Source organism: Fistularia commersonii, chromosome 26, assembly GCF_037954325.1.
Source record: "Fistularia commersonii isolate RoL2024-O1a breed Wild chromosome 26, RoL_Fcom_v1.0, whole genome shotgun sequence".
NCBI lineage: Eukaryota > Metazoa > Chordata > Actinopteri > Syngnathiformes > Fistulariidae > Fistularia > Fistularia commersonii.
The window spans coordinates 7,062,596-7,075,755 of record NC_141309.1 but is presented as its reverse complement, the minus strand read 5'-3'; the positions used below and the strand labels follow the sequence as shown (position 1 = coordinate 7,075,755).

The 13,160-nt window shown below is 41.7% G+C and overlaps 2 protein-coding genes across 2 annotated transcripts; one reads left to right on the top strand and one right to left on the bottom strand.

The window, feature by feature from the left end:
• Positions 1 to 881: 881 nt before the first annotated feature.
• Positions 882 to 8,257, bottom strand: pes1 (pescadillo ribosomal biogenesis factor 1). Its single transcript, XM_086173964.1, has 15 exons — positions 8,101 to 8,257; positions 7,834 to 7,913; positions 6,962 to 7,115; positions 6,558 to 6,667; positions 6,262 to 6,433; positions 5,907 to 5,996; positions 5,667 to 5,783; positions 5,312 to 5,389; positions 4,806 to 4,895; positions 3,572 to 3,702; positions 3,347 to 3,472; positions 3,041 to 3,225; positions 1,762 to 1,916; positions 1,517 to 1,684; positions 882 to 1,246 (listed from the first exon to the last, which is right to left on the bottom strand). The coding sequence occupies exons 1-15, from the start codon at positions 8,122 to 8,124 to the stop codon at positions 1,172 to 1,174; spliced, it is 1,755 nt and encodes a 584-aa protein (XP_086030090.1). The 5' UTR covers positions 8,125 to 8,257; the 3' UTR covers positions 882 to 1,171.
• Positions 8,258 to 9,074: 817 nt separating this feature from the next.
• On the top strand, positions 9,075 to 12,224 carry p2rx2 (purinergic receptor P2X, ligand-gated ion channel, 2). The gene is made up of 12 exons (XM_086174017.1): positions 9,075 to 9,220; positions 9,759 to 9,894; positions 9,972 to 10,043; positions 10,120 to 10,195; positions 10,272 to 10,368; positions 10,614 to 10,694; positions 10,787 to 10,940; positions 11,007 to 11,137; positions 11,230 to 11,320; positions 11,395 to 11,460; positions 11,567 to 11,644; positions 11,716 to 12,224. Exons 1-12 carry the CDS (start codon positions 9,081 to 9,083, stop codon positions 11,812 to 11,814), a joined length of 1,221 nt encoding a protein of 406 aa, XP_086030143.1. The 5' UTR covers positions 9,075 to 9,080; the 3' UTR covers positions 11,815 to 12,224.
• Positions 12,225 to 13,160: the final 936 nt, after the last annotated feature.

The following is a 13,160-nucleotide window of genomic DNA, read 5'->3' as shown; positions in this document are numbered from 1 at the left end:
GATAGGAGGGGGGGGGGGACGGCGAAAAACAAAATAAAAAGAACAAATGCAGAAAGCTAAAGCACAAAGACCGAAATTGTTCCACTCGATGAGGACTCTCTCTGTCTCTGCTGTTTGACATGCTTGGATTCTATAGGAGGATGTGACACGGCGCACATGGGGGCCGTTGCATTCTGCAGCAGATTTAAGGATGGACAAAACCCACACAGTCCAGAGTCCGAGTACGGACTTTCATTCATTCCCAAGAGCTGTCCTAATAACCACTGCCCTTATTTCCCAAATAGAATTGTGTGAATATTCATGTTCCATGAGAGCTTCCCCAGCACCATTTCTATGCAGAATCCCTGAACATCCGGCCATGACAGGAGTCCACTTGGTTTTGCATGCCGGGATGAAAACATGCGGCCTGTTCGCGCCATCTCTCTACGTCGAGAGCGCGCCGCCGCCCGTTAAGGTCCCGACACTGACACTTTTGTTGTGCGGGGTGTGGCTTCTCCTGCAGGGGACCCAGAGTGCCAGGCTGACGGCCGGACAAGACCGGCACGCGTGGAATGCAGATCTGAGTGACAGATGGGGGCAAGGAGGGTTACGGGCTGAATGAGGAGATTGAAGAGTGCGGGCCGCGACCTGCCGGACCTTCTGCCCACCGACACCTCGGCAGAGGCTCGGGAGGGCAGGGTTCTGCTCTGCGTCCCCGGTGCCTACGGCCTCGCGGAGACGTCAGCCTCTGTTCGCACTCCTGACCCGGTGGGTATCGCTTTCGATGAACCCAGGCGTGGGAGGTGAGAGCTGACAGCGGCCGGTGGGCGGTCAACAGAAATACGACAGCGAACGGACGTCAAACAGCTTCCATTTACTTTCGAATGATGTCACAATGGAGGTTTTGTTCACTGTTTATTTCAAATTTACAGACAATTAAAAAAAAAACACACGCTTAACCTAAGTGTAAGAAATATCTGGTGTATCTGTGGGAAAGTTCTTATCTGAGAGGACAAAAGACACTCCAACATCATTAATTACATAATTTGTATATATCACATAATATATATGTGATTTAAATGACAGATGATATATGCACACACACACACACACACACGTGCGTGCATGTAACTCGCCCACGAGTTGAAAGTGAGATACACTAACCAGCTCGATGTTAACGTACACTGAAGGGTCATTTTCTGGCCTTTTTCTTCTTTGCCTTCTCAGCGTCATCGTGAGCTTTCCTCTTTGCGGCGAGCTTGTTAGCCTGTGAGAGGAAAAAAAAACAAAACAAACCAAAAGCATTTCATGAGAGGAAGTTTAAACGCCGCTTGTGTTTTAGAGGTCGGTGAACTCAGAGTGCAGACACTGGGTTCTCTTTGCTTTCTTTTCAAGGACGCACCAGACTGTTAAAACATTCCTAGACCGAGATAAGATACTGAAAATAAAGAATTCCACGTCAGACGTGGAGGGTTGATTCCGCACACCGTCTTTTCCACACGCAAATTCATATTTCAACCGACGCGATGGAACTAACCTCTCGGATTTTCCTCTTTTTTCCGAACATGATTTTGTCGTAGAGATACTTTTCTTTTTTCTTCATCATCATGATGGCCAAGCGCTTTTCTTCGGCTTTCTCCTCCTGCTCCAGGAGGGCCGGGTTTGCGACTTTAACTTTTCCAGGTGTCACTCTGACCCGAAGGGACTAAAATGGAGAGAAGACAAAAAGTCAGTTTACATTTTACCAGTTGCACATACCGAAAGGGACGGGGCATCACAAACCTGGCCCTTGGATTTTTGCTCTTCCATCTTTTGAAGATTCTTCTCTTGCTCTTCTTCTTCCTCATCCTCTTCTTCTTCTCCTCCATCTTCTTCTTCGTCGTCATCGTCATCTCCTTCCTCCTCCTCGTCATCATCCTCTTCCTCTTCTTCATCAGCTGTGACATACATTAAATAAAAACAAGGACAGTAACAGATAAATTCACGGCAAAAGATGAGATTACGTTCACTCACAAACCGGAGTGAGTGTGATCAAACTGATGTGTGACCCTGTGGAAATTTGGGGGAAAAATGTCAACAACCTTGGAATGCATCGCATAGGTAGATGATGCCACGAGATGCAATAGTTACGCAAGATAACGTGTAAAGCAGCTGGAGTGCACAATGTGGCCGCCATGGGATATCACACAATGGGATATCGCAGGTCACAGGAGACTGAAGTGATAAGTTATCTGGTACAGATTTGTATCACCCCAGTACATATAGACATGACGTGACTCAGGTCTTGCCCTTCTTATGGTCAATGCAACAGTTAAAGTATGCATAAAAAGGAGAAACAGCTTCAGTCACGACTCTGGTAAGAGTTTCCCTCTACAGGAGGGGGCGAATTACGAGTGCGATTTGCAGGTTTCAGTTATTTGGACAGCAATATGAGATGAGCCAAAATTGAATTTTATTTATTTTTTATTGACAACGTCAGCTTCATTCTCCTCCATTATGAAAGAATATGAATGGGGCTATTGGAACAGAGCTCTATTTTTATTTTCACTACTTGCTAATTATTACTATTATTACTTACTAAAACAAACACATACACAAAAAAAGAAAGATTAGCCTAACTGAAAAATTACACCAAGAATACAATTGGTACCTAAGTACTTAGTACTGAGTACTGGTTTTTTTTTCGCCCCTGTGATTCAATAATGACATGGCGGGGGAGTCAAAGTAATAGCAGTCATAATGCCATTTATATTTGTATCATTTAAATTTCATTTTATTGATTAAATCAATAAATGGATTCAGACTGGTGTATCATTACACTTTTACTGCTTAGCCGTAAAGCCTTTTATTGGGTTATACTAAAAGCTAATTGTGCACTGATGCCATGGTCACGAATGACTGACGAGGATTGAGCAACATATATTGTAATAAAGCTTAGTTTTCTTCCTTTTCCTGGGGCACAGCCTAAATATGGTAAGGTTACGCTTGTTGTGATTGGTGTCAAGAAAAGGTACCAGAGAACTTAAAAGACCACTTTAACCTTTCGGAGATCAAATCGTACCTGGCGTCTCTCCCCGCTGCAAGGCCATGATCTTCAGTTTCTCTGGGGGGATATAATCTCCCTCCTTCTCCTCAACAAACGGAGAGAGGTGGGGTGGCAATGTGGCCCCCAAAAAGTATTCCGCCACTGGCAGGACCATTTTGGCATTGACACAATCATAGACCCACTGCGGCTGGATGTAGTACCTGAAAATAATGCCATGAGACATCACCGTCATTAATTTCGTCCTTTGACATCAAGTTAGGACAACATCACCTCAATCGAACAACAGATCGAAAAATAACGATAGGTTATTATCTCGTTCACCTGTTGATGTACTGTTTGTCAACGATGGGTCTGTCCACGATTTGATGCGTGATGGTCTCGTCCGTTGAATTGTAGGTGCTCCCAATGCAGACAGACTTGTCCCAGGACACCTGGCCACCGAAACACCTGAAATCGTGCGACATTTTTCAACTCTGCGCCACATCGATACTTCGAACGCCGCTCAGATGCCCTTCGCCGAGGTTTACAATGGCTGCATTCCCTCACCTGATGACAAACGCCAGCGACTCACGGGGCACTTCTCGGTTTAGGAAAAACTTGAGTCCCTCAAAGATCTTCTTGTGGGCTGCTTCTTGTTTTTGTTGCTGCTCTCGAGCTTCCATCGTTCCCATGTCCTCCTGAAAAAGAAACATTGAGGGTCTCAATTTCAAACACAAGGAGGAGAGACATTGAGTGGGACATGGAACAGAAAACAGAACCTCAGCAAGGCGATTCAGGGTTCCCCGGGAGAGGAACACATCATCCTTGGCAACCAAACAAGAAGCAGTAATCCCAGGTCTCCCACCTCAAAAGGCTTTGACTCATTTGACCGAGATACGCAAAATCTCACCCTGCTCCCCGGAGACCAATTAGCTTAATTAATGCTCTACAAATATTTGTTTTTGATTAGATTTTTTTTTTCTTTTAATTTCTAGCTATGATGCATTCAAGATGCCTGAATTTGAAAACCTAACAGTAGAAACCAGAGATGAGGATCTTGAGGTTCTCTCTGGGAGTGAAGAGCCTGGATAGGATCAGGAATGAGTCCATCAGAGGGACAGCACGTGCTAGATGTTTTGGAGGCGAACTCAGATTGAAATGCTTTGGCCATACGCAAAGGAAGGATAAGGAATGTCTTGGTGGGATGATGCTGAGGTCTGAATTGCCAGACGGGAGGCCAGCAGGATTTATGGGTAGAGTGAAAGACGACATGAAGATAGCTGACAACCCCTGAAGGGAACATCCGAAAGGAATAGAAGCGATACCGGTGATCTATAACCTTTTACACTGTTAAATTGTTAATATGCTTCTGTTGGCGGGATCATGTTACGTTACATCAGGCTGCAACAGGTCACAGCACATCTTGTTGACAATAAATAAAAAAAAATCTCCCGAAATTAACAAAATCACATGCAGTTCGCTGAGGAAATACGACCGAATTAAGTTCAGAAAACAATTCAATAACACCTTGTGTTTGAGTTCCATAGCAACAAAAACTGCGAGGAAGTTCAGTGATTACAATTAGGTCAAGTTGACTTGAAATTTCAATAACAAGTTTGCTATGTTTGGAGACATTCTAGACATCAATTTGCAGAGGTACAGTATAATTCACCATATAAAGACCAAATTAAATCATGATCTTCCACAAGTAAATATACTGTGATTCACTCCTGACAGTCAGGAATTTTGAGTAGAGCGGGAGAATTACACTGGATCACATCAATCAAGCTTGAGTTCTTACCCCTTCCACTGGGAAATGGTCCAAATCAGCATCTTCATCTTCAGCAGCTGAAACCACCCGGGCCAGACTGGCACTCAAGGCAGACAGTTTCTACTCAAGGACAAAGTGTGACAACAAAAAAGACCATTTCATGAGGTACATGCACACTGGCATGACATATTTATAACATATCTGCCATGATTCTTATGAAACTCAGAGATGCATGATATCTATATGTTAGAAGGTATACGTGTACCACCGTAATTTTAAGGATGGATCGGTAGCTCAGCTCTAGCCAAAATGTCAGATGCAGAATGATAAATCAGGCTGGATGTCAGCAAAATGAAAAATGGCAGAATTTCACATTACAGTACAAATTTTCTGAAAATGGTGTGTTGCTTTTCTTACGACTTGACTTACAAGCCACTCCATTACAATGGAGATGGCTGAAATATAAATAAAACCTGCCACACAATGAAAACTATGTGGATATAAGGACCGACAACCTGTTCAATAAAGAATCTAACCTCTAAGTAGGATTCAGAGTTCATGGCGTAGTCATCCTCATTGTCCCCCTTCAGCTCTCGCTCATCTTTACTGTCCAGCTTAAAAAAAAAACAAAAAAAAACAGATGTGTAAATACGAGCCAGAATAGGTGGTGAGTAAAGAGGTCACTAATCATTATGAAAGTCACGGAGAGCAATCCATACATTACTATTTATCATTAATATTTCACTCAAAGACCTAAATCAGATCTGGAAATTACTATGGTGAGCAGAAATCCATGGAACTGATGAAACTGCCACCCAAACAAATATTGACGGTGGTGACCGTGAACGATTATCAAAGACAGAAAGATGGATCCGGTGGACTTCAAGACACCTTTGGTGGGTAGACAAGATTGAGGGAATGGTAGAGTCGGAAGTTGACAAATCCCAATAGAGTAGTGTAGAACTCTGTAAACGTTGCCATGACTCTGTAGTCAACATCTGTAGGGTGCTGAAAAAGAGCAAAAACAGTTGACCTACGTTTTATTGTCATTATTCTAATCTAAAATGTCTCAAGTTCTCCTGTGCTTTCTGCAGAATTACTCTGCAGGGCGTTTTATCATTCTCTACTTACATCGTGAGAGAACTGATATGGCACCACCCATGTGATGAGCTGTCCCATCACCTCCGCTTGATAATATATTCCCTTGATGGAGATGAAAACCTATTAGGGACAGAAGAGTGAGCAGTCTGTTACTAAGAACTGTTTGCTAAAAATCAGTCCATGTCAATAAGACAACCTTTTTCTTAAAAAAATAAAAAGAATCAAGAGCTGATAGGGGCATGCTTTGCCATTGTCCCTTTTCATGGAGCCTTGGTAATGACGGGTTAATACTAATTATCTTAAGCAACTAGTTTAACTACAGACAACAAAGTGGAGGCTGCTTGGGCAGTTTTGGCACTGCTTCACATTTAGCGTATACCGTCACCTTTTTGAGAGCACGAGACGCAATCACATAGTTCATCCATTCCACAGTAAGGCGTCTGCACAGCTGAATTGTCTGCACGTGGCATTTTCCGGTTCGGGCGAAGGTGGAAAAGAGGAAGCACATGCAGAGCGGATCTTCGATATCACGGAGAGCATCAATAAAGGTGGGGTACCTGCCGATGTAACACGGTAAAAGTTAATGGTGCAAATCATTTAAAAGAATAATGTAAATTCATACACAAAGAACTTCCACTAAATTACGCGCTCCTATAGCTACAATTGAAAATGATAGCTCACCTTTCTTTTACGATGTGGTCCAATTTATAAGTTGGCTTATTCTCCTTCAGTCTCTCCACTGCAGACCATTCTGTTTTCCCGTAAGCCTTCCTAAGTTTACGTACAAAAATCTTTCCAAATAAAGCAGAGGGAAAAAACGATTAGAAACGTATTTAGATTGAAAGATGAATAGATAAAAACAACAACCCTACTGACTGAGATGATTTTTTATATCAGAGTTTGAACTCCAACAAAAGCATTTCACCTAAAAAGTCAGATATCCTTTCAGTTCAAATTTGCAATAGGACAGAAAATACTCATCAAAAGAAAACTAAATGCAATTGCATTTAAGTTCCTTTTCTGAAGAGAGCAAAAAAGGGAATGTTCAACAATCAGTGCTCATAATAACATATTCCTGCAAGTACCTTGTACTCTCTGAATTTTCTAACAATTGGCTCATGGAGCAAAAAGCGAATATCCTTGAACAAGTAGAAGGTCCTTGGAGCTGTGGAGCCCTTGTTAACTTTTTTCTTGTGCTTTGGCTCACGAGGGTAGATACCTTTAAGTATGCAGAGCCGCCTGAAATCATTAAAACAAAAAAATCCATCAGCAAATAGTTTCTCACAGATGCAAGACTTACTTGAAACAAAGAACACTGATAACACATGGACACCTGATAGACAGTACACTTATATTTTTAACAATCATTTACTCATTTTGCTGTCTATTTATTCGTGGATTTTTTTTTGTCTTCCTATCTTCTGCCTTACTGTTTTGTATTCATTTTTTTGGACATTATAACTGTTACGGTGCTATGACAAAGGAATTTCCCCCGTGGGGATCAATACAGTTAATCCTATTTTATCCATGACACAAAAAGTCTGCTGCTAGATTCATCTTATCCACGATAAGGATATAGTGGTTCTAAACAATTTACTTGGAAACTGTTCATAACACATGAACTTCTTCATTAAATGCTCATCAAATGCAATAGATGAACCAATCCTCATCTAATCTCCTCAATATTAAACAGGTCAGGGTAAGGATGCTAGCTGGCTAGTTAAACACCCATTGGACAGATAGATTCAAGCTTATCCACATACAAATAACAAAGACACAAATTCACGCTTTGCAGAATCATAGATTCAAGCTTATCCACATACAAATAACAAAGACACAAATTCGCGCTTTGCAGAATCATCTGGTTGTTGGTTGCAACCAAAGTGACACAGAAATTGTACATTATCCGGGAGGGAGCGTGAGATAGCATGTTCGGCTACAATAGATTAGCAGTTACCTGAAGTCTGCGAGGCTCAACTGTAATTTCTTGCGGGCTTTGTTTCTGGTGATGTAATTAGTAGCAGAGCCACTCTCGTACTGCAAAACAAGCAGAAGGGGTCACATAAAACTGTCACGTACCATAAAACTTTTCTAAAGTTGTCTCAATAACACGACTCCAAACCAATTTTATGGTGAAAAAAAGCTAGTCGCTAGCTACATTAGCCATAAACAGACTGCTAACGTTATAACATGTCTGACATGACCCCAAGGCGACAACTCCTACCTTCTTCTTTTGAAGCCCCCCCATTTATGGACAATTCGTGATATCCCGCTAATTGCTTCACCCTTAAAATGAAATAAAAATGTATAAGAGTACACAAAATAATTAACTGTGTACTACAACGCGCAACCAGCACACGTGTCGTTTGACATGCGCGAACGAAACGTGAGTGCAGTGATGCGGAGGACCCAATCACAGGCCGGTCCGTGTATATGCCTGTTTAAAAAGAAATAAAATAAAATAAAATAAAATAAAATAAAATAAAATAAAATAAATATGTTTGTACATTCTTTTCATCGTGAAGGATATTGCTATGTTGTTAAATATATACATATATCTATCCATCTAGATAGATAGATAGATAGATAGATAGATAGATAGATAGATAGATAGATAGATAGATAGATAGATAGATAGATAGATAGATAGTGCTACTCACAAACATATCAAAATTAATTTTTGAAAAATAAGAAATATACAAAAGATGTATGATATAATACTGAGAATTTATGGAACATAATGCATTTTGAAATAGTGGAGCAGCATTCAGTGGCACTGAAATTCAGATGAGATAATTACAATCAAAATTAATAGGTAATGAAAATGAATGAAATGAAAACAAAATAGAGACAGTCTTGTCTTATTATACTTAAAATATAAAAATGCATATAAAAATATAGATGCATCTTCACTGAGTTTGAATATTTTGAACAAATTAGAAATGACTACCAGGTGTTACGGTTTAATATGTTACATTACAGATACATATTCTGTGCATTTTGTTTGAGTTCAAATGTTTCATCATAAAGCTCCAAACTACAACCACATTGCAACCCCACCCCCCTCTTCACTCTGGGAGACGTGATGCTCGTGACAGGGATGCAGGCTGGGGTTTATCGGAAAGGAAGAGAAGAAAGAAAAAGGGGCAGAAATTGTGTTCTGTGCAATTCAAATTGTTTCTTGTCATTATTTAGAAATTCATCATGGGACTGTGTGAGTTTTTAAAAGAGTATTTTCTTGCTTTTTGGGACTATGAGACACCGAAAGTTATGGTGGTTAAAAACAGAACTCTTGGAGTAATTTACAGGGGAGTTCAGTTACTTGTTATCACCTACTTCATCTGGTAAGCTTCATTTTTATATCTGCATGTTGGTTGTCTACACACACACACACACACACACACACACACAATGACTCCATAAAATTCACTCATAGCTGTAAGAATAATTTTGCAGCATTAACTGTTATCTGATCTAAACAATACATTTTTAAATTTTGGTAATTATTACCATTAACATGGCATAACATGTTAGGATAATGTTGTCTCGTATCAAAATGTTTACGAAGACAGCTTTAAAAAAAAAAAAAACAGATCAGCAAATTTGTTAAGAATATTATTTTCCTGTTGTGACTGTTATCAATCATAGAAAAAGTGTGTATAAAGGAATAAGATTGTATTTGCCCACTATCAGACAGACTGTTAAGGTATAACTGCACAGTCAATAGAGTCCGAATTTTTTTTTTTTTTCTTGAGAAGTAGTTTTTGGTGGTGAGTGATAGCGACGAGAGGGAATTATATAATCTGATAGGAATAAAAAAAAAAATTAAGTCATCAGGAGAGAAAATGTGGTATTTGCTCTCTGCTGCTCTCTCTCCCTAAGGTATGTGTTCATCAGTCAAAAAGCCTACCAGGAAATTGAAACAGGTCCCATGAGCTCTGTTTACACTCGCATAAAAGGCATAGCCTCTCATGGAGATCAAATCCTGGACACCGTGGAGTACGTTCGACCCTCGGAGGTGAGTCGAGATCAACTCCAAACTCACGTTCTCCAGACAAGAATCAACCCTCCTAGTTAACAGTATGTGGCATTTAGGGTGGTGATGTCATCAGTGCGATACTGAGACGAGAAGTAACCCACGACCAGCGGCAAGGGGCCTGTGCTGAGGTGACAATAATTGCACAAAAACAACATTTTACATGTAATAACACAGATATTAACCATCTGTCTTCTCTCGCCTCAGCATTTCCTCGTCGCCAATGCCAACTGTACGACAGACTCCGACTGTGTCCAGGGACAAGTTGACTTTAACGGTCACGGTATGGATTTCTTTTACGAATTCTGGCCTTTTTGGTCGATCCTTTTCCGTGACGGATTTCCCCTCATTTGGAACAGGCAGGAGAACCGGCAAATGCGTTCAGTACTACAACCACACCTTCAAAACCTGTGAGATTCAGACTTGGTGTCCGATTGAAGAACACGCAGTCGTACGGTGAGTTGTTGATCGAGCTGGTTTGCTGACATCGAGATAAACCGATGGCAACAGGAGTCATTGCTAACACACAGATTGTCGTCATTGGTCCTGATGTGTTGTTTGGGGTTAATGCGGATTCTGTGACGTCTCAAGCACTTTGCAAAATAGCCTTCTCTTTCTGCGTTTTTGGTCGTCGTCCTAGCTGCTACAGTGAAATCAAGGCACATTTTTCAGAAGGGTATTGTTTTCGTGTTTTTCAACAGGGAGCCAGCTATACTGGAGGCCATCAACTTCACTGTATTCATCAGGAACTCCATCCGCTTCCCGAAATTTGGAGTGCTGAGGTCGACGGGCAGACACATGCAAATACAAACGCGTGCACGCACACACACAACTACAGACGGTCTAAACAAATGCTTTTCTTTATCTTCGGCAGAGGGAACGTCAAAGCGGCGCCGAACAAGCGCAAGTTGCGTAAATACCTCAATAAATGTCATTATGACAAGGAGAAACAGCCGTACTGCCCAAACTTCCGCCTTGGCTACATCACCGATCAAGCCAGGGAGAACTTCACGGAGCTCTGCAGGACGGTGGGTCATCGCTTCAGTGGTCATTAAGATGGTAATATTGTACCGTATGTAATACTGTCATTTCAGGGGGGGGTTATCGGAGTATTCATCAATTGGCAGTGCGACCTGGACAAAGACCACTCACAATGTGGACCCACATATTCCTTCCGACGTCTCGATCAGAGGAAGAACCAATTCGACTCCGGCTATTATTACAAGTCAGTGCGATGACATTTATCGTTTTAAATGTCCGGGCTTCATCTCTCCCCGCTCTTTTTTTTCTAACGGTCTCTCATTTATAATCGTGGAGGTTCACCAAATATTATGACAAAGACGGAGTTCAGTCTCGGACGCTGATCAAGGCCTATGGCATCCGCCTGGATGTCATAGTTCACGGGCATGTGAGTAGAAACTCCCGTCACGACATGTGTAACGTATCACTTCTGAGTAATGTTTCAGCGTCATTTCAACGCAGGCAGGTAAATTCAGTCCCATTCCGACCATCATCAGCACTGTGACTGCGATGACCTCGGTTGGGATTGTGAGTTACAGCTTCATTGCTTTTCCTTTATTTGGGGAGGGAAGGGGATTCAGCATCGGGAAGTAAAACTCCCTCACCCTAAATTATCTCATCTGTCCGCCATCAGTGTAGCATCATCTGTGACTGGATCATGCTGACTTTTATTGACAAGAATGAAATCTACAGCGAGAGAAAGTTCGATTCAGTGAGTAGCATCTTTTTTCTTTCATTTTTAAACTGCAATAGCTATAAATAAAGGTCCCCCCCCCCGCACAGGTCGTCACGGAATGTACGGATCCCGTACCCACAGAGCTCCACTCGATACACAGCTACGGATCGAACCACTCGGATCTGTCCGATGGGGTGCCTCTGTGACCTCGCCATCGTTCCCCGTGGACTCCACAAGACCGTGGCATTAGAAAAAAAAAAAAAAAAAAAAACAGCAACTCTCAGGTGTCTGCAGCAGCTCAGGCAGACTGCCTGCTATTTGAATGTCTGGATTTGCTGAAAGGCAGCTGGTTTGTCAGTGTCTCTTGCCTCCGAGTATCTGAGTTCAGGTAACCAGTCCTGGACCTGAAATTCCTATACAATTCATCGATCTTGACAGAATCATAGAAGAACGCCGTTGGGCGTTTAAGCAAAAAACATGAGACCTTCTGTCAGTGTATCACATTCAACACAATAATCGATGTCCTTGTTTTATCAGACATGATCATATATAATGAGGACTGACGACTTGCTGAATTTATTTCACTGCGGTGATAAAGCGTCACCCTATAAATTGACTTATCTGAATTTCTTACGAAGCGTCTGCGTCATCTTTCAAATGTAGAGCTTAACGAGAGGGTACGGGAGGAAACGGCCGGAATGCAGAGTGAGTTGTAACGAAATAACGAGACATTTCCCATCAACTGGTTCCTCTAACGAGATTGCAGGAAAGCGTGGATCTATCCGGACTCCCGAGAGCGGGTTCAACATCCCTGGTGCGAGAAAAAAAAAAAGAAAATCTGAAGACTCGAGCCTAATGGATCGATATCTGGCGTAATGGAAGGAGGAGCACGGAAGAGTCCTGAACAGTTTGAAAATGCTCAGTAGCTATGGATGGGATGGTAATGGCTGTGTCTCATGAGTGATCTCAGAAAGTGCATTTAAGACGCACTTGGGGGGGGGGGGGGGGGACTTTTTAAAATTCAGAGCCCCAGGCACCCTGAGCTCTCATGACATGTGAAATGGCATATCTGCGGACGCGAGAAGCAATCTAATAGCAATCCGTCAAGTTAGAAATGGGATTATTTGCCTGCAAGACATCTGCCTGGGAGAGCTCTCTGTAGGACAATAAGGTTAACATGATGGACCGGGATCTGAAGGCCCCTTTTGACCCGTAATTACATTTTTCTGACCGTTAAACCACTGTTAAGACATTAATCCAGTTAGGAGTGGTGCGGTTGAGCTAAGAATTATGATACTGTATTTATGTGATTTATGTGAAAAGTCACATTGATTTTAGGCTCCCAGTAATGATGGAGAGACTTAGCTATTGTTTATTTTTAAAACTATTTAACTTGTTACTATAGTTGCAGTCAGTTTCATTGTGGATGGATGAATGGTAAATAATTTTTTGTATGCAGCAGAGTGGGGTCCTCACTACCGAGCCAGATTTTTTTTTCTTTTTTTTTAATTATTATTATTTTTGTTTTTAAACAGCAGGACACAAGAGTTGT

Coding starts and splice junctions, on each gene's coding strand:
- pes1 (XM_086173964.1), bottom strand. CDS start 8,124: ATGGGGGGGCTTCAAAAGAAGAAG. Junction 1,917..3,040: donor GCAGCGGGGAGAGACGCCAG/GTACGATTTGAT, acceptor TGTATGTCACAG/CTGATGAAGAAGAGGAAGAG. Junction 1,247..1,516: donor AAAAGAGGAAAATCCGAGAG/GTTAGTTCCATC, acceptor TTCCTCTCACAG/GCTAACAAGCTCGCCGCAAA.
- p2rx2 (XM_086174017.1), top strand. CDS start 9,081: ATGGGACTGTGTGAGTTTTTAAAAGAGTATTTTCTTGCTTTTTGGGAC. Junction 9,221..9,758: donor GTTATCACCTACTTCATCTG/GTAAGCTTCATT, acceptor TCTCTCCCTAAG/GTATGTGTTCATCAGTCAAA. Junction 9,895..9,971: donor AGTACGTTCGACCCTCGGAG/GTGAGTCGAGAT, acceptor TGTGGCATTTAG/GGTGGTGATGTCATCAGTGC.